Raw genomic sequence first — 21,214 nt, 5'->3', positions numbered from 1 at the left:
GGATATTGCTAGAGAGCTCCCCAAACTGGTGCACCTGACAGACTACTACCCCCTGCTGGTCTTCCAGACAGATGGGGAGGAAGCTGCTTCCCGTAGTCTGAGGGGAATGAAGAATGATTTCAAGATCTTGGGAAGGATGGTGAAAGACTCAGGGGCTCAAGTGATCTTCTCTTCACTCCTTCCATCTTCAAGTGACTATGTGGGATGGAATAGGAAAATTCATTCTCTAAATGGTTGGCTCCAGGACTGGTGCTACAGGCAGGGCTTTGGATTTTTTGATAATGGTTGGTTTTATAAGCCTCCAGTCTGGACAGTGTCATGCGGGAAAGGTTTATCTCGCAGGGGCAAAAGGATGCTGGGGCAGGAATTAGCTGGGCTCATTTGGAAAGCTTTAAACTAGACTCGAAGGGGGATGGGGTTGTAGCTGGGCTTGTCCCAGTGGGGCAGCATTCTAAAACTGATGAGGACCGGGTGGCCTCCTATGCCCCTAGGGAGAAATGGGTGTGCTCTGCTCGCTCGTGAAATGCCTCTACACCAATGTGCGCAGCATGGGGAATAAGCAGGAGGAGTTAGAATCCTATGTTCGGTCGGGAGATTATGATCTGGTGGCAATTACAGAAACATGGTGGGACAGTTCACATGACTGGAATGTGGTCATGGATGGCTATGCCCTTTTCAGGAAAGACAGGCCGGCCAGGCGTGGTGGTGGAGTTGCTCTCTATGTGAGAGAGCAACTACAATGTACTAAATTCTGCCCAGGAGCGGATGAGGAGCGAGTTGAGAGTGTATGGGTCAGGATCAAGGGGCAGGCTGGCAGGGGTGACACTGTTGTGGGTGTCTATTACAGGCCGCCAGATCAGGCTGAGGAAGTTGATGAGGCCTTCTATGGGCAGCTGAGAGTGGCCTCACAGTCACAGGCCCTGGTTGTTGTGGGTGATTTTAACTTCCCTGATGTTTGCTGGAAGGACCATTCAGCCAGCCAGCCACAGTCCAGGAGATTCTTCCAGTGCATTGACGATAGCTTCCTCATGCAGATGGTGGAGGAGCCGACTAGGAGAGGTGCACTGCTGGATCTCATCCTCACTAACAAGGAGGGTCTGGTCGAAGCAGTAAAGGTTGAGGGCTGCCTGGGTTGCAGTGACCACAAGATGGTGGAGTTCAGCATCTTGTGAGGCAGGAACAGAATAGCAAGTAGAATTGCAGCCCTGGACTTTAGCAGGGCTAACAGGCCTTTTCAGGCAATTGCTGGGGGAAATCCCATGGGCAAGCCTGCTTGCAGGAAAAGGGGCCCAAGATAGCTGGATTGCATTCAGAGATTGCTTCTTCCACGCTCAGGATCAGAGCATCCCCACACGTAGGAAGTCAAGGAAGGGAGCCAGGAGGCCTGTGTGGTTTAATAGGGATCTGTTGGGTATGTTCAAGCAGAAGAGTAGAGTTTACAGGTCATGGAAGTAGGGGCTAGCCACTTGGGAGGAATATAAGGCTGCTGTTAGAGGATGTAGGAAGGCAGCTAGGATAGCCAAGGCCTCCTTAGAATTACAGCTGGTGAGAGGGGTCAAGGACAGCAAAAAGAACTTTTTCAAATACATAGCAGATAAAACTAATACCAGAGGCAACGTAGGCCCACTGATGAATGGGGTGGGTGCCCTGGTGGCAAAAGATACAGAGAAGGCAAAGTTACTGAATGCCTTCTTTGTCTCTACTCTGCCGGAGGCTGTCCTGGGGAGCCCTGTACCCCTGAGACCCCAGATGAAGCCAGGTCAATGGAGGAGTTTGCTTTAGTCAATGAGGACTGGGTTAGAGAGCAATTAAATAGTCTGGACATCCATAAATCCATGGGTCCAGATGGGATGCATCCGCGGGTGCTGAGGGAGCTGGCTGAAGTCATTGCTAGACCGCTCTCCATCATCTTTGCCAAGTCTTGGGAAACAGGAGAGGTGCCCGAGGATTGGAAGAAAGCAAATGTCACTCCAGTCTTCAAAAAGGGCAAGAAGGAGGACACGGGTAATTATAGACCGGTCAGCCTCACCTCTGTCCCTGGGAAAGTAATGGAACAGCTTATCCTTGGTGCCATCTCAAGGCATATCAAGGATGAGAGGGTTATTAAGGGCAGTCAGCATGGCTTTACTAAGGGTAAGTCATGCTTGACCAACCTCATAGCCTTTTATGAGAATGTAACAAGGTGGATGGATGATGGCAGAGCGGTGGATGTGGTCTACCTTGACTTCAGTAAAGCCTTTGACACAGTCTCCCACAGCATCCTCACAGCTAAGTTGAAGAGGTGTGGTCTAGACAATAGAGTAGTGAGGTGGGTTGCAAACTGGCTTAAGGAGAGAAGCCAGAGAGTGGTAGTCAGTGGTGCGGAGTCTAGCTGGAGGCCAGTATCTAGTGGAGTGCCTCAGGGGTCAGTACTGGGGCCAATATTATTCAATATATTCATTAACGATTTAGACGAGGGACTAGAGTGTACTATCAGCAAGTTTGCTGATGACACTAAGCTGGGAGGAGTGGCTGACACACCAGAAGGCTGTGCTGCCATCCAGTGAGACCTGGACAGGCTGGAGAGTTGGGTGGAGAATAACCTGATGAAATTTAACAAGGGAAAGTGTAGAGTCCTGCATCTGGGCAGGAACAACCCCAGGTTCCAGTATAGGTTGGGAAATTACATATTAGAGAGCAGTGTAGGGGAAAGGGACCTGGGGGTCCTGGTGGACAACAGGATGACCATGAGCCAGCACTGTGCCCTTGTGGCCAGGAAGGCCAATGGCATCCTGGGGTGTATTAGAAGGGGAGTGCTTAGTAGGTCGAGAGAGGTTCTCCTGCCCCTCTACTCTGCCCTGGTGAGACCCCATCTGGAATATTGTGTCCAGTTCTGGGCCCCTCAGTTCAAGAAGGACAGGGAACTGCTGGAGAGGGTCCAGCGTAAGGCAACAAAGATGATTAAGGGAGTGGAGCACCTCCCTTATGAAGAAAGGCTGAGGGAGCTGGGTCTCTTTAGTTTGGAGGAGACTAAGGGGTGACCTTATTAATGTTTATAAATATATAAAGGGTGAGTGCCACGAGGATGGAGCCAGGCTCTTCTCGGTGGCAAACAATGATAGGACAAGGGGTAATGGGATCAAGCTGGAACACAAGAGGTTCCACTTAAATTTGAGAAAAAACTTCTTCTCAGTGAGGGTGACAGAGCACTGGAACAGGCTGCCCAGGGGGGTTGTGCAGTCTCCTTCTCTGGAGACATTCAAAACCCACCTGGACATGTTCCTGTGCGACCTCACTTAGGCGTTCCTGCTCCGGCAGGGGGATTGGACTAGATGATCTTTTGAGGTCCCTTCCAATCCCAAACATACTGTGATACTGTGATACTGTGATATGTGTCAACGGGGTTGGCATGGGCCAACCCAGCTTCATCCTCTGGTGCTTCTGGGGTGGAGAAGCATTGTCAGGTGTTGGAACAGGCTGCCCAGGGCAGTGGTGGAGTCACCATCCCTGGAGGGGTTGAACAGACACAAAGATGAGGTTCTTAGGGACACAGTTCGGTGCCAGTGTTGGGTTAATGGTTGGACTCAAAGGTCTTGAGAGTCTCCTCCAACCAAAATGATTCTGTGATCATATGATTCACTTAGGACTGAGTCCTGAGGGACCTGGCCCACCTCTTGATGATGGTTGAGGTCTGCAGGGAAGGAAGGATCGTAACCAATTTGGAGCCGTGGTCATGCTCTGCAGAAGCCAGGACATATGAGTGGTGTCAGGAGCTTTGGCTTCTCATATGTCTCCATCTCATCCTCATCGGATGTTGTTGAGACACCAACCCAGAAGGTGCCTCTGGGCCTGGGAGCTGCCACCTTCCTGACATCCCTCTGCCAGGAGGAGCCACTTCCAGCCAAGGTGACTGATGTCGAGTGGTGCTTTGGATTCATTTGTTTGTTTTTATGATGCCATTCAGTGGTCAGCCAGGTAACCTGAGCAGTTGCCTACAGCAGCAGAGTGAGGAGGTGGAAAAAGTGGCTTGTGGGACCTAAAGCTCAAGAAGATGCCAGGTAGTGATGTCACTGTGGTCTCCTCAAGGCACCTTGCTGATTGGGGTCTCACAAGGGCAACCCCATTGAGTGGTCCCCCCAACTTGATCTCATCTACAAATATCTCAAGAGCTTGCTCCTCACCTCCTCCAAGTCATGGATAAGGATGCAGGTCCCAGGATAGAGATGTCAGTTCTCCTCATCACTGACCTCCCAGTGGAGTGGGGTTGTAACCCAATAGCTACAACTCTCTGAGCCCAACCATCCAACCAGTCTTTTTACCCATCTGGTTGTCCAGTTCATTATGTCCTATCATGGATACAATGCGACTGGATCCCAGAGGTGACAGGGAGCAGTCTTGCTGTGGCACCGTTCCACTCTCAGTGCCCATGGGTGCATCACACAGGGCTGTTAGGGCAGGTTCAGAGCAAACCTCAAGAAGCAGCTCATCAGAGACACTGAACTGCAGAACTCCTTCATGCAAGAGGCTGTGGCTGCAGGACCAATTCACGGAGGTCACAGAATCATAGAATCATTTTGGTTGGAAAAGACCCTCAAGATCATCAAGTCCAACCGTTAACCCAACCCTGGCACTACCCCATGTCCCTGAGAACCTCATCTCCGTGTCTGTTCAACCCCTCCAGGGATGGTGACTCCACCACTGCCCCGGGCAGCCTGTTCCAATGCCCGACAGCCCTTTGGGGAAGAAATTGTTCCCAAGATCCAACCTCAACCTCCCCTGGTACAACTTCAGGTTGTTTCTTCGTGTCTTGTCACTTGTTCCTTGGGAGCAGAGCCTGACCCCCCCTGGCTTCAACCTCTTTTCAGGCAGTTGCAGAGAGCGAGAAGGTCTCCCCTCATCTTCCTGTTCTCCAGGCTGAACCCTCCAGGTCTCTCAGCTGCTCCTCAGAAGGTCCCTCCAGTTTGGGAGGGTTATTGCTGCTGAGGCTGCCCCTGGGGGTATCACCCTGAGCATCTTGAGGGTCTCTTCCAATCAAAATGATTCTATGATTCCATGCTACATGGGTATTGACCTGACCCAAGACAGATGTTTTTATGATCTTTTTACCAACTGTGTGGACAGCACCCAGGAGTGGTGAACCAGCCCTGGCAGTGGGCAGGACAGTTGTTCTTCTTGCAGGAATTGTCTCCTTACCTCCAGTCTGGTTGGCAGAGACGGTCCCATTTCAGCATCGTTTAAAATCTTGGCACATTCCCACGGCTTCCCTGCTCACTGCAAAGCCTCGGCGTGGTGAAGGATAAATATTCCCCGTCTAATTGCCTTTCCCCCACGTCTGAGTCTGCGGCGCAGCGTGTAGACAGGTATCCACTCCCCTCCCTTCTCTTAGCGCCTGTTATCTCCTGGGGCCATGCTGTGTAATTTAGCAAATCTATTCAAGCAGGATAATTAACATCTGAACTTCAAGAGGGCACTGCCTTTTTACTGTCTCCTTCGGAGGAAGAGGGAGGAAAAACTGTCCCAGCTGCACTCAGAGGAGCAGGGAGGGTGGTGCTGTTTGGAAAGGAAAATTGTATCTTCTAACATGGGTTTTGCCTTTTTTTTTTTTTTAATCACTCTCACTTTTTAAAAAGCGTCAGCCTTTTTGAGTCAAAAAAGGGTCTTTGACGGTATAATGAGATGCTAGGATTTTTAAGATTATTCTCCTAATTCTTCTAGAATATTTCCTTTGTTGAATGAGCCATGGGGTCAGATCATAGAATCATAAAATCATTCAATAGTTTGGGATGAAGTGACCTTCCAAACTCATCCAGTCCAAGCCCTGCCACGAGCAGGGACATCTTCACCCAGATCAGATTGCTCAGAGCCCCATCCAGCCTGGCCTGGGATGTCTCCAGGGATGGGTCATCCACCACCTCTCTGGGCAACCTGGGCCAGGGTTTTACCACCCAAATCCTGATCCTGATCCCACACCACCCTTCCATCCAGGTAGCTCTGTGAGGCCAGATCTGACCAGAGAAAATAAGTCCTTTATGAAGAAGGGGATTTATTTCCTCGTAAAAGTCCCCTTCTGGTGTCCCCATCTCATTCTGCAAAAAAAAAATCTGTGGTTTGGTTTGGTGAGACTGGGACAAACTGGGAAGTGATTTGTAGGGGGGAAAGGATGGAGAAGGGATGAGGGATGCAGGGATGGGAGGGATGTCAGGGAAGGAGGGAGAAAGAAGAGACTGAGTGACATGGGAAGGAAGGAGAAATGGGGAGAACAAACAAGTGAGGAAATGTGGTGGGAATCCAGAAGAGGAGGATTGAAGACATGGAAGAGTGGGGAGAAAATAAGACCCCCTGTGGCTGCGCTGGCAAAATCCCTCTTGTGAATGCAGCTTGTATGGGAGAAAAAATCCCTTTAATCAGCATCGTTTTGGTCAAAGGACAGGGTTAAGGTGAAGGAAATGGGGTTTTATTTGGGAGCAGATGAGGACAGACCAAAAAGAGGAGGGTTGCATGATGCCTTTGAGCCCAGAAGCTCTGTCGAGTGTTTTATGTGCAAGAACATATATTCTTGGAAAGCTATGGGACTCGTTTAGCCCTGGCATTAAAAGTAGAATGGTATATTTTAAATAAGAGAGGGGAAATGCCACCCTCGTTTCTCAGGGACCCATGGAAAAGGCAACGGAAACAATTAGGGCAGACGAAGAAACAAAGCCTAGATACCATCTCACAGGATGGTCCCTCCTCCTTGCATGGCTTTGTTTTTCTCCTTCGCCCTCCCTACCAGGCATTGTTAGTTCCCAAAAACTCTTTTCAATGGGATGTAAACACAACTATTTGTGTCTCCCTGCCATTGCCTTCTCTCCCTCTGCTGAGCCAGGAAAGCCTGAGAGCGTCCGGCGAGCCAGGGTGGAGCCCATCACAATCAAGTGCGATGGTCTTGCTGCTGGTTCTTTCCATCTTTTGTCTTTTCCTTGGGACCCTTGGGATGAGATCACATCCTCTTCTCTCTCCCAGGGTTATTATGGCTTTGGCCAGGCAGGATGAAGCCAGCCGCCTGGGTGGCTCGGTCGCCCTGTGAGCGCAGACTGGGTGGCTCTGTCCGTTTGTCTCACCCACCTTCAGGTCCTGAAGGTCCGCCTCCAGCCAGGGGTTGTATAACTACCAAGCTACTGTTGGATTGCAGCATCTGAGTTGACAAGTGACCAGATTTTCTTCATCATTGTCTCCAGTAATTGCCTCTTAATAGTTTCCATCTTCACAGGAATCCCTTCTGCTGTTCCAAATCTGGGGAGAGGGAGTCATGTTTCATGGTTTCCCTTCTCTACAGTGGAAAGGAGTGGGAGGAGTTTCCCACAACTGGGTACGAGGTTTTGTTCCTCTGGCCTTAATTCCATTTGCTGTTAAATATATCTGAGTTTCTCAGGAGCCTGACGAGGAGGATAACCAACATTTTGGTTTATTCGATGCTATAAACAATCTAATATCTTCCTACCATCCTCCCAGGGAGTCCTGGTTGGGTAACAGGAGAATAGAAATCTCCTCCTTAGCTGAGAGCAGCATGTCACTGCAAAAGGAGTAGCTTCTACCAAGCAAACTCCTTCACGTTGTCCAAAATACATTGGGGAGCTCCTTCCCACCTTGTGCCGCCTCCGTGTGGGACCAGCAGTGACCCATGTTGGTGGCTTCTTCCTAATTGAGCAGCGCGAGTTGCTGTCATCATAGAATCATTTCAGTTGGAAAAGACCCTCAAGATCATCAAGTCCAGCCATTAACCCAATGTTGTTACTAAACCAAGTCCCTGACCAGGCCATCCCAGATAGATAACTGGGAAGAGGGACCCCTCCATAAGATACACGGGTTGATGGCACCTTGTGCATCCTCAATGGGCTTGAAGACTTCACCAGATCTCCAGAGAGGTGTGAGCAGAAAGTGATGTGGAGAGAAGCAGCACTGTTGGTGGATGCGGCTCAACGCAACCTGCCTCTCCCAGGTCAGTCGGGTTTTCAGAGCTCAAAAAAGTAAAATTTTGGAGCATGGTAGAGCCTGTCCCTTGCACAAATATCAGCACAGGCAGCTCCATAAGGGAAAGGTTTTCCACAAAACTTTGTGTTTGGGCAACCTCAGCATCAAATAGGTGAGCAAAGGAGATGCCTGTGAACTTCTAAAGGGCTTCTGTTTCCAAGTGCTTGTTTGTGTCTTCTCTAGGGGAAGGTCTCACCTGATTTCCCTGGTTCCCAGGTGTCGAGGGTTTTGATTGCAGGGTGACAATAAAACCCTGGCAGATGTATTGTTAACTCTCTCTCCCCCCTCTTCCCCCTTCAGCCTCTCCCTTTCCCCGCTTCCCACTAAGGACAGGTGATCAGGAGGACAGAGAGAAGAGAGTTGGAATAATTAAAAATGTTTTACTAATGCTACTAATAAGAATAGAGAAAAAAATACAAAATATACAAAACCAATCTTGAAAGTCTCAGCAACTGCAGAGCCAGCAACCAAAGTCCTGGATTGGACTCTGCAGCCAACCGGAGCTGGATTCAGTCTCTCACTAGGCCTCAGTTCGCAGGGACAACTAGCAAGGTCCTCTCCTAATGTCGGACATAAGGAAAAAGGACGAGATCCTCGTGATCTCCCACTTTTATATAAAGTATTCACGTGAATGGAATGTTATACTCTGTTGGTCAGTTCCTTGGTCACCTGTTTCTCGTTGCCCCTCTTGCAAGATGTGCATCCATCATTATCAACAAGCTCGCATTCTATTGCTATGTTTACCAAAACTTGTATCTGATTTTCCATGAAAATGCAGCTAATATGAAAGTTTTAGCTGACAGGCAAATTCACTAAAAGAGAAACTTGTTTTTAACAAAACCAGGACACCAGGGTGTGTCCAGACTTTGTACCCCTTTAGAGAGGGTGGCACTGGCCCAGGTTGCTGGTGGGTGCAGGATCAGCCCAACTGACCTTCTCATGTCCTGGGTTGAGGAGCTGATACCTCTAATGGGAGCAGACTGCCGAAATCCTGCAACTGGCCTTGCCGGTGGAGTGTTTGGTAATTATCCCTGTCGAGGGTTTTGATTGCGGGGTGACAATAAAACCCTGTCCAATGTATTGTTAACCTCCTCTCCCCCCTCTTCCCCCTTTTGCCCCTCCCTCTCCCCCCTTCCCACTAAGGACAGGTGATCAGGAGGAAAAGAAGGACAGAGAGAAGAGAGTTGGAAAAAATTAAAAATGTTTTACTAATGCTACTAATAAGAATAGAGAAAATAATACAAGATATACAAAACCAATCTTGAAAGTCTCAGCAACTGCAGAGCCGGCATCCAAAGTCCTGGATTGGACTCTGCAGCCAACCGGAGCTGGATTCAGTCTCACTAGGCCTCAGTTCGCAGGGATGACTCGCAAGGTCCTCTCCTAATGTCGGCCATAAGCAAAAGGGAAAAAGGGCCGAGATCCTCATGATCTCCCACTTTTATATGAAGTATTCACGTGAATGGAATGTTATACACAGTTGGTCAGTTCCTTGGTCACCTGTTTCTCGTTGCCCCTCTCGCAAGATGTCCATCCATGCTTATCAATAACTTTGCATTCCATTGCTATGTTTACTAAAACTTGTACCTGGTTCTCCAGGAAAACGCAGCTAATATGAAGCTTTAGCTGAAAGGCAAATTCACTAAAAGATAAACTTTTTTTTAACAAAGCCAGGACAATCCCCCACACTCTTCTTTGTACTTTGCATTTTCCTCAGTCTTGAGTGTTTTCACCACCCGGTGCCTTGTGACAGCAAGAAAAGTGGAGAGTTGTAGCAATTGCTTGGAGCTCCAAGAAGTGCGTGACTCTCTCCATGCCAAGCAGCCCCATGGATCTTATCTCTGGCATCTTCCTTGAACACTTGCGGCAGGAGGTCGATAAAGGGCCACTGGAAAAAGCAAAAAAATCGCTATTTATGTCTTTCTGTGGAAAGCCTGTGAAGTGTAGCAGAACTGGCTTGTGCTCCCAGGAGGATGACCATAGAACCTTAGAATCATTGAATAGTTTGGGTTGAAGGGACCTTCCAAGCTCATCCAGTCCAACCCCTGCCATGAGCAGGGACATCTTCACCCAGCTCAGGTTACTCAGAGCCTCATCCACAGAATCACAGAATGTTAGGGATTGGAAGGGACCTCAAAAGATCATCTAGTCCAATCCCCCTGCTGGAGCAGGAACGCCTAGGTGAGGCTACACAGGAAGGCGTCCAGGCAGGTTTTGAATGTCTCCAGAGTAGGAGACTCCACAAACCCACTGAGCAGCCTGTTCCAGTGCTCTGTTACCCTCACTGAGAAGAAGTTTCTTCTCAAATTTAATTGGAACCTCTTGTGTTCCAGTTTAAACCCATTACCCCTTCGAGAAGAGCCTGGCTCCATCCTCGTGACATTCACCCTTTATATATTTGTAAACATTAATAAGGTCACCCCTCAGTCTCCTCTTCTCCAAGCTAAAGAGACCCAGCTCCCTCAGCCTTTCTTCATAAGGGAGATGCTCCACTCCCTTAATCATCTTTGTGGCTCTGCACTGGACTCTCTCCAGCAGTTCCCTGTCCTTCTGGAAGTGAGGGGCCCAGAACTGGACACAATATTCCAGATGTGATCTCACCAGGGCGGAGTAGAGGGGAAGGAGGACCTCTCTCGATCTACTAACCACCCCCCTTGTAATTCACTCTAGGATGCCATTGGCCTTCCTGGCCACAAGGGCACAGTGCTGGCTCATGGTCATCCTGTTGTCCACCAGGACCCCCAGGTCCCTTTCCCCTACACTGCTCTCTAATATGTAATTTCCCAACCGATACTGGAACCTGGGGTTGTTCCTGCCCAGATGCAGGACTCTGCACTTTCCCTTGTTAAATTTCATCAGGTTATTCCCCGCCCAACTCTCCAGCCTGTCCAGGTCTCGCTGGATGGCAGCACAGCCTTCTGGTGTGTCAGCCACTCCTCCCAGCTTAGTGTCATCAGCAAACTTGCTGATAGTGCACTCTAGTCCCTCGTCTAAATTGTTAATGAATATATTGAATAATATTGGCCCCAGTACTGACCCCTGAGGCACTCCACTAGATACTGGCCTCCAACTAGACTCCGCACCATTGACTACCACTCTCTGGCTTCTCTCCTTAAGCCAGTTTGCAACCCACCTCACTACTCTATTGTCTAGACCACACCTCTTCAACTTAGCTGTGAGGATGCTGTGGGAGACTGTGTCAAAGGCTTTACTGAAATCAAGGTCCAGCCTGGCTTGGGATGTCTTCAGGGATGGGACATCCACCACCTCTCTGGGCAACCTGGGACACGGTCTCACCACCCTCAGGGTCAAAAATTTCTTCCTCATGTCTAATCCTAATGTCCCCTCTTCTAGTTTAAAACCATCGCCCCTTGTCCTGTTGCAACAGGCCCTGCTCAAAAGTCTGTCCCTATCTTTCTTCTAAGCCCCTTTATAAGGAGGACTCTGTGACAATGCGGACCTCAGATCTGGACCATATCCATCTTTTTGAGGACAAAGTCCATCATGGCCCTTCCCAAGGTCTCCTATGGGACTTGAAAGCACCATCTCTCCTGCACCCTTTCAAGCTCAGGTTCATTCTGCTTAAGCTTCAAGTGGCTCAAGTAGCTGTTTTTTTTTCCTTCTTCCTAATCAAAATGTGTCTCCGCTTTCACCCATTGCCTTGTTTCACACCAGTGAGCTGGTTGCTACACCAGGATGCTGCATTTGCAACGCGTTGGTTCTTCTGCGGTTGTTGTCCACACTCCCTGGGGTGAATACTGATGGGCACCTCCTTGTGACCTACACATCAGATGAAAAGCAGACCTGTGGGCAGGGAACACAGGGCAGTTGTGAGGCCGGAGCTTCACACCTGAGGCTGTTTAGATGTCCACACATGTTGCTACCTGGATGGATCAACCTGAGATGCCCATTGGGGAGCTGGGACAATCAGCACATGGACTATGGCCAGTCCAGCTTTTGCTGGGTCTCAAAGATATCCCAACCTCTCCATGGGTGGATATTTTCAAGCTTTCTGTGCTTTCACACTGAAGTCATCACCCAAGCCTCAGAAGACACTGCATGCAAAGAGGTAGTTTGTGGCAAGTGTTGCTTATGTGTCATTTTGCAAGCGATATTGTACACAATAATTAGTCCTGTGCCTTGCAGGAGAAATATCGTTGCAGCTGGAAAGGGTAATGTGCGTGTTGGGCTGCTCCCATTCCATCTCCTGGGGAGAATTGCTAAGAACACAAACCTGCATGGTTTGGTGATAAGGGACAGTGGGGCAGGTTCTTCGGTCCTGCTCATGGTGTGGGCAGCCCTGAGAACACCGAGTAAGCACTTTAGCTTCTCAGCAGCCCAGGTGATCTCTGAAAACAGATAATAAACCCAAATATTTGTGGGTACGTGAATCCCATCTCCCTGTTTTGCTCCTGGTGGTCTGCACCACATGCATCTTCATCCGTTGATGTTCAGGAGGACCAAGCTGGTTCCTTCCATGATGAAGCACTGCTGCAGTTTTGGGGCTTCTTTGCCCTCTCAACCACCGTTGTGTGCCCACCCCTTGGGGTTTATGATGCTCTAAAAAGATTTAAAGAGCAGTTTTTGGGGCCATGGAAGCCAGGGGAGACCAGTCCCAGTAGCATGCCACGGAAACCAGTTGCACTCCAGAGCCATCCAGCAAGGCACTGCAGCTTCCCTGCTTCCAGAAGCAAACTCTACAAATTATTTTGGATTTCTTACTAAAATATTTAGCACCCAGAGCCCCCCCAGGCATGCTGACCTCACAGAGGACCTCACCCAGCGCTCCATTTCTCAAGACAACACAGAAGTTCAGAAGAGGAGGAGCCCGATATCTCCCACCAGTCTGCAAAGCTGCTATTCCAGCCCCAGAAACAAAAGCGAGAAGCCCTTTCACAACCGCGGTTGGGTATTTTATGAGTGGTCGGGCAGATTCTGGTGTGCAGCTGCCTCTCTTGGGAAATCGAGCAAACTCTTTGTCTGCTTTCCAGCTGCTTTCCTCACCCGCCTTCACCCGATATGGGGGAAACCAGCTGGAGAGCAAAGGAAAGGGTTTTTTATTTTCTCTCAGACAACCCCAGCCTCCAGGGGATGATTATGGGTTAAACTGAAAAGCATGTGAGGCTCAGCTCACCTTTGTCTGCCTCACGCTTCTTTTTTTTTTCCACTCCCTCGTCCATGTTCAGCAGATGGTTTGAAGCGTGTGGGAACTTGGTGGAGAGGGATGGGATGGTGCCCACAGTGGGATTTGGGGCAGATGCATGTAGCAGGGAGGAGCAGTTATAAACAATTAAATAAATAATAATTCCAAGGTGGGAGTGGTAATTAATGAGTATAGCATGTTTACATTAAAATATTTTATGTAAATATGAATTAGACTGCAAACGATTAATGCGATCAGTTGGGTTTGGGTTTATGGTCACGCAAGTGCCGTCGCTTCATGGTTATGACTTCCCTGGAAGTCTTGAAGTGTTTGCACCATTTTTTCTTGCAGGGCTGACATGGGAGGGATCAAAGAGCTTTGGGAAATGCTGTGCTCCTGCTGAAGCACCCACCCTTGGGTGCTTGAGTGGGTTGGTTGGGGACAAAGCACCCTTTGAGAAATGGGTGCAAAACTTTATCAGTGGGTGAGGACATGTATGGCAGGACCCTGGACAGTGCAGTCCTTGCAAGTGCCACCCTTGCTGTCTGCCTCCAGCAGCCCATGTCGTGCTAGGGAGAGCAAACTGGGCTTCTTGATGTCCTCCAGCAGCAGATCTCTGGTGCCTACAGCCCAGGGAAGCTCCAGAGCCCCACTCCAGCATGCTACAAACATAGTTATGACCAAGAAGATGCAGAGAAACAGTGACATCTTCCTGATCCTCCTGGATTCAGACCACTGCACCGATGCAGGTGGCTGACAATCATCTGTGGGCATTGACTGGTTCATGTAGCACCAGCAGATCCACATGTTGGGCCCCAATCTGCTGCGCAGGGCTGTGCCTGGCTTTGGTGGGCAGTTTGTGGGCCTCCTCAACCCACATATCACAGGCAGAGGTTGGACTGTGGCCCTTGGGACTGGTATCTCTTGGTGCCTCAATGGAGCAGTGGAGCATGTGGTGCTTGGATGGATGAGGTGGAGCACATGGTGCCTCAATGGAGCACGTGGTGCTTGGATGGATGAGGTGGAGCACATGGTGTCCTAATGAATCAGTGGAGCACATGGCACTTGGATGGATGAGGTGGAGCACATGGTGTCTTGATGAAGCAGTGGAGCATGTGGCACTTGGATGGATGAAGTGGAGCACATGGTGCCTCAATGGAGCACGTGGTGCTTGGATGGAAGAGGTGAAGCACATGGTGCCTCAGTGGACCAGTGGAATGTGTGCTGCTTGGATGGAAGAGGTGAAACACATGCTGCCTGTGTGGACAAGGGGAAGCACATGGTGCCTCAGTGGACAAGTTGGAGCATATGGTGCCTGGATGGATGTGGGGAAGCACATGGTGTCTTGATGAAGCAGTGGAGCACGTGCTACTTGGATGGATGAGGTGGAACACATTGTGCCTCGATGGATGAGGTGAAGTACATGGTGTCTCGATGAAGCAGTGGAGCACGTGGTGCTTGGATGGATGAGGTGGGGCACATCATGCCTCGATGGACAAGGTGGAGCACATGGTGCCTCAGTGGACGACGTGGAACACATGGTGCTTCAGTGGATGAGGTGGAGCACATGGTGCCCTGATAGACAAAATGTAGCCCATGCATTCTCCTTGTTCAGCCAAGTCACATGAGATGAGCTCCAGGAGAGCACCATGAAGGAAGAAGGTGCCTGCCCAAGAACTGGGGTAGGATGTAGTCTCTGTTTCTTCATAGATAAGACTCATTTGGCTCATTAGCCAAATATCCAGACACTTGACAGTGACATATTCTAATCACAACCAACTTTCGAGGCAGGGAAGCATGACCCAACTCTGCAGGTGGGAAGGGCTGGAACTGGGCCACCATTGGTCCTTCCTAATCAGTCCTAACTCCACTTTTCTTTCATTTCTATGTTATATTCATTACTAAAGAATCAGAAAGATGAATATGTATTCAATTTGCAGCCCTGCTTCATGCCATGCTCATGAGCTAGATAACCCAGGAGTGAATTTTTGGACTACTGCCTGTTTATATTTGTCCCTAATTTATATTTTTTTCCTTGTTGTTGGGTTTAAAATAATCTCATGGGGATTTTTTTGCAAAGAATCTGTGAACTGTTTGTGAGAACTTATCTCAGACCACGTGGCTTGGGCTTAACTAACATTTTCTAAACAACTCAGCAGAAAGATAAACTGGAGGGGGGTGGTGGTGGAACTGTTGCATGTCTCCAAAACCCTGGCTGAACCTTCGGCTAATGCGAGATAAAAAACTGATGGACCACAAGCTCCTTGAGATGCTGTAAACACCATTTTCAATGCAAACAAACTGCTGGCTGCTGAAAACAGGAGAAGGTGAAGACAAAACTTTGAGAGGAATGATGATTCTATTTTTTTTCTAGCTATTTTTCCAGCAGTTGTGGAGCCGGTAAACAAATAAGGCATTTATTTATAAGGGAAACATGAAAAAATGAGAGTGAGATGGAGAGATGATAAGGCTGAGAATCAGAACTGAGATTTTAACTAAAGGACGTGACTTTGGAGCACGTTTATTAATGCTGAACAATTTTTAGATGGGCAGCTTTAATTAGTCCAACCGCTTTCCCAAAATTTGCCTTTCCCTGATGAATTTCAGATACTAATGAAGCCAGTTTTTTCCTAATTTTTCTCCTTTTTTCTCAGTGTTTAGTGCATTCACTCAGCTCCGCTGTGCACACAGGGATTAGCTCAGTGCTCATTCAAACCAAGGTGATGGAGTGGAGGCAGACATAGCTTCGAGCATTGTCAGCGCTTTTAATTTTACCAGCCACCTCATGGTACACTGTTTTTCATAATGCTCCTGCTCACTTTCTTGGCTGATTGAGAACCTCAGTATTTTTATCTACTTGAAAAAAAAACAACTAGAACAACCATGCTTTTTCTTGCGGTTACCCGAAACGACGCCTTTGTGTGCGTGACGAAGTCATGAAGATGAAAACAAAGAAAAATGTGAATTTTTGATCCATTTTTGAGGGTCTTTGCGTGTGATTTTTGGGAGTGAGACATGCTGAGCTCCTACACTTTGCCATCATCAGGTAGAGCTGTTGACTCTCGTGGCATGTCTTGAGTCTGAATCAAGAGGGACGAGCATCTTCCTTCCCCATCACAACAACATTTTGGGTCTCTCATGGAAATTCCTCGTGCTTCCAAGCTCATGTTTGGGATGCAAAGTTCATGGAGAGCAGAGCGAGGTTGGAGTCAGTGCATCTCTGACATCGTAGTTTCGTTGCAACCCATTGTGTTTGCACCACTATATAATCAGTCTAGAAGGAGATGTATTAATTACGGTGTCTTGGCTGTAATGCTTCCCCATCAGGTAATTTTGTGGCTGGTCGAAGTGTCCCCATGGGGATGGAGAAGTTCGGTGTTGGGTGGCTGCCTCTTGGGCAGAGCCCTTCCCTTCCAAACAGCTGCTCCAATGTTGTCATCTGACAGTTGTATTAATATTTAGTCGCATTTTCTCATTGCCTGCCATGGGATTTAAAAAAAAAAAAAAAGGAGTGTAAACCAAATAAAATTTATTTTAAAAGTAATTAATCTAAATTCTCTAATCTAAACTAATCTAAATTTTCTGCCCAGCTTGCTTGCTCCCAGCACTGGATATGCTGATGATAGCCTTTACCCTGCATTTTATTACTGTTTATCTTAATTTTTTGTGTTGGTAATCACTTTCCTCCCCTCTTTCTTATTTTCTGTCCTTACCTCCTGGAAGTGGTGAAAGCTAAGCTGGGTGTAGAGATGGAAGGAAGGTCACACGGGAGGTGGAGGTCACGCATTTCTCACTGCTGCTCTCTTTTGCAGTTGTTGCAATCTCAGGATGTGAAGGAAGACGCTGTGCTCTGCTGCTCCATGGAGGTAGGAGAGCACCCACACCACCCATCCTGGTCCTCATGGTTTTGTCCCTTCTGTCCTTGGCTACACATATCTCGAGCAGCTCTTAGATGTTCCCAAACCAAATCAGCCTTGTTGCCTCTTTGCCTTGTGGAATCATAGAATAGTTTGGGTTGGAAGGGACCTTCCAAGCTCACCCAGTCCCACCCCTGCCATGAGCAGGGACACCTTCACCCAGATCAGGTTGCTCAGAGCCCAGTCCAGCCTGGCCTGGGATGTCTCCAGGGATGGGGCATCCACCATCTCTGGGCAACCTGGGCCAGGCTCTCACCGCCCTCAGGGTCAAAAATTTCTTCCTCATGTCCAGTCTGAATCTCCCCTCCTTTAGTTTAAAACCATCGCCCCTTGTTCCATCACAATAGGCCCTGCAGAGTAGATAAATGACATCACCATGAGATAAGAGATGTCCCTTGAGACTCTATCACTGGACTTTTGATGCATGTAAATGGATGCAAAACGTTTGGTAGCCAGGGTCCCATCCCAAAATTATATCATCCTGGTTCCTTCAAATCTCACCATGTGTTTATTTTTTTAAGTACAAAAAAACCCTGCATTGGAGAAAAAACTGCCCCTTGGGTGACAGGGAGAGGTTTGCTGTGCTCAGCAGCAGGTTTGCAGAGAAATGCTGCTGCAAATAGAGTGAAGTTTCATTAGTTTCGCTTTTGGGAAGCAATTGGCCTGTGGGGACGGATGCCTTCCTTGCAGAGAGTGGTTGAAATTCCAGCCTGAACGGGTAAAATTCAGCAAAGTGAGAGGCAACTCAGGAGGAGAGGTTGAATTTTTAAGATTAGGACTTTGGGGAGCAGTTCTGTGATGATGGACTCACTGCTGTCCCCTCCAAGCTTGGGCCTTCTCCTCTGTGGGACCACCCAGGCCTTATGCTGCTCCATGGAGACTCTCCAAGGAGTAATTGTACTAAAACAACCCTCGGCTGTCCTCAGAGAAATGGCATGATGGGTGTAAATGCAGATCTCAGCAGGGCAGGATTTGTTATGCATACAAGAGGCCTCTGCTGATGCAATTAATGACGGGGAGTCACCGACAGTGGTGAATCAGCGCGTAAATGAAGGGCCAGGTAGAAGGCAGCAATACCACATCACAGCCTGCACTTTGTTTTGACGATAACATGATTTTTTTAGGTGGGTTTTTGTTTGTTTGTTTGTTTGTTTTTTCGAAAGCAATCCAATGTTGCCACCTTTTAAGTCAGTGGGAGCTGAAGCATTTGCTCCTCCAGCAGCCCAGCACGGATGCTTTTGAAAACCTCACCCTTCATCTTCGGCTCTTAGAGTCTGCTGCTGGGTGGTTTTGGTTTTCAAAAGCCACAACGCCTTTAACCTCATATGTTTGCCCTGCTGCACTGAGCAGGGAGAGTTGGAGGGATGGAATTGTAGAATCATAGAATAGTTTGGGTTGGAAGGGACCTTCGAAGCTCATCCAGTCCCACTCCTGCCATGAGCAGGAACATCTTCACCCAGATCAGGTTGCTCAGAGCCCCATCCAGCCTGGCCTGGGATGTCTCCAGGGATGGAGCATCCACCACCTCTCTGGGCAACTTGGGCCAGTGTTTCCACCACCCTCAGGGTCAACAATTTCTTCTTCATGTCCAGCCTGAATCTCCCCTCTTTTAGTGGGGCAGAATCCCCTCCCTCCACCTGCTGCCCACGCTCCTTGTGATGCAGCCCAAGATACCATTGGCTTCTGGGCTGCAAGCGCACATTGCCAGCTCATGTCCCATCTTTTATCCCCCAGTGCCCCAAGTCCTTCTCCCCAGGGCTGCTCTGCATCCCTTCACCCCCAACCTGTATTGATACCGGGGGTTGCCCTGACCCAGGTGCATGACCTTGCACTTGGCCTTGTTGAACCTCATGAGGTTCACGTGGTCCCACTTCTCAAGCTTGTCCAGGTCCCTCTGGATGACATCCTGTCCCTCAGACGTGTCAACTGCACCGCTCAGCTTGGTGTCATCCGCAAACTCGCTGAGAGTGCACTCAGTCCCTATGTCTATGTCGCTGATGAAGATATTAATTAGTACTGGTCCCAGTATGGACCCCTGAGGGACACCACTTGTCACCAGTGTCCATCCAGCCATTGAGCCATTGACCGCTACCCTCTAGATGCATCTGGAGGGCACTTGTAAAAGCCAGCAGGGTGTTTTAATATCATAAAATGATAGAATCAAGTTGAAAGGGACCTGTAAGGATCACTATGCCATGGCTGACCCCATCTTCTCCTGACAGCTGCAGAGCACTGGCCGGCTGCTGGAGGAGCAGCTGCCCGAGATGATGACGGAGCTGCTGGCGATAGCCCGTGACAAGATGCTATGTCCCTCCGAATCCATGCTGACACGCTCCCTGCTGCTGGAGGTCATCGAGCTGCACGCCAACAATTGGAACCCCCTGACACCCACCATCACGCAGTACTACAACAAAACCATCCAAAAACTGACGGCTTGAGAGGCAGGGCAAGGTGGGGTGGGAAGGGCCGAGAAGAAGACATGCACTTTGACAGGGATCCAGCAAGAGCTTTTCCCATTTCAATCCCCCCAAGCAAGACCAAACCCCAGCATGCTCGAGAATCCATTCATGGGGTGGGAAGGAAGAAGCATGTTTCTTTTTTTCAGCCACATCGTCAAGTGCCACCCCTCTTCTTCCCTGCCGTGGTTTTTGTTCTAGGGGGTGTTTCTTTTTTTTTCTGAACTCATTGCTCAAGCGGCAGTGACACATCCTGCTGTGTTATTGTTAAAAAGATGGAGAATTTGAGGGAGAAAAAAAAAAAAAGAATCCAAGTAGGGGCTGGTATTGTTTTCACGCCGTCCTCCTGCTTTGCTCCGGCCAACTGGCAGGAGACAGCAGGCAGCAGATGTCTCGGGAGGACAAAGCCAGACACACACGACACCAGATGCTCATAACTGATGGCTTTTGTCGAGCGGGGGCTTGCATTAGGTTTTATCCTCCCCCTCAGCCTTTTCTTTTGTCTTTGACTTTCTGTGTGTCCCTCCCCTCCTCACCAGCCCTTCAGCAGCAGACGGGAGAGTGGGGACGACTTCCTGATTTGCACTGGGTTTTCTTTCTTCTTGGGCGTTTGTATTTTCTTCTTGTTTTGTTGTTCTTGTTGAACGGACAATTGCGAGCAGCTCGGAGATGGGGAAGGCAACACCTTCCCGCGAGCTGATAACGGTTTACGTGAAGATGCTGAAGCAGGAGGAGTATTTTCTAGGAGTCCAAAAGCCACTTGTAGAAGTAACGTCACCACCGTCATCTTGCCAGTGACCTCCTTGATGGACTGAGAAACATGTCCACTGAGCTGGGAGCTCTAAAAACCAGGGGATTCTGCAGCTCTTGCTGTTAAAGTCACTGTTATCCCTCAGCCACTATAGCCCATTTCATAATGTTATTTTTTTTGTTTGTTTCCATTGAAGGAGTGCTTTATTGTAATTACTGTCCTGGTTGTAATTGTACATTTAAATCCAGGCCTGTTAGAGTCGGCCCTAATGATGTACAGGGCGAGGGAGAAATGAAGGTTTGATGTTCTTTGGAGACTGGGTAAGAGAAGACAAGGTGTGAATAGCAAAAAAAAAAAAGGAGGAAAAAAACTAAGAAAAGCCAAAAACAGAGGCTTTTGAGCCTGGCTTCGAACTAGGTGAATTTGCTCACCGGTGTTTCTGGGTGTGTGGTGTACAGGAGTGGATCTGCCCCGTGGTTAAAGTGTCACTGTGTCCTGGAGGGATGGGTGATGTGTTCGGAGGGGGAGAGTTTGCCCAGGGATCCCCAGGTTGCTCCTTGCTGGAGCATCCTGAGGCAGAGGGTGGCTGCGAGGGATGACGGTGAGATGCCACCTGAGCAAGGAGATACCCAGAGGATGAGGACGCCGGTACGGAGGGACACATCACACCATTGCATCACTCCCTGGATCGTGAACAAGACTTGGTGATCTCCTTATTTGCTTGTCTAGCAATGCTTTGACTTATTAAATCACATCAGGTGCTTATTTCGGTGAAGCCTCATGGGGATTTGAGCCGCCCCATCCCACCTGTGCAGTGGAAGAGGAGCCAAGGAAAGCACAATGCCGGCAGCCCATCCTGTTTTCTTCCCAATATTCAATTTCTTTTCCTTTCCTGGTGTAAGAAGATAACTCACACTGTGGTTCCAGCACACACAGACCCTGGACCAGGCAGGCTGGG

At 48.9% G+C, this 21,214-nt stretch overlaps 1 protein-coding gene across 2 annotated transcripts in view; it reads left to right on the top strand.

Moving 5' to 3' along the window:
• LOC308051452 (CBP80/20-dependent translation initiation factor-like) overlaps positions 1-19,487 on the top strand; it is a gene marked incomplete at its 3' end in the record, with an annotated part of 136,249 nt that extends 116,762 nt beyond the window's left edge. For both annotated transcript variants that reach the window (XM_080361889.1, XM_080361888.1), the window contains 2 exons: positions 16,945-16,998; positions 19,272-19,487. In XM_080361889.1, coding sequence (XP_080218015.1) covers positions 16,945-16,998; positions 19,272-19,487 — 270 coding nt within the window. The remainder of the gene's footprint in view (positions 1-16,944; positions 16,999-19,271) is intronic.
• Between the last annotated feature and the right edge of the window lie 1,727 nt (positions 19,488-21,214).

Source organism: Nesoenas mayeri (assembly GCF_963082525.1).
Source record: "Nesoenas mayeri genome assembly, chromosome: W".
NCBI classification, from domain to species: Eukaryota; Metazoa; Chordata; class Aves; order Columbiformes; family Columbidae; genus Nesoenas; species Nesoenas mayeri.
The sequence above is the reverse complement of the archived record's forward strand: the minus strand, read 5'-3'. Positions and strand labels throughout refer to the sequence as shown.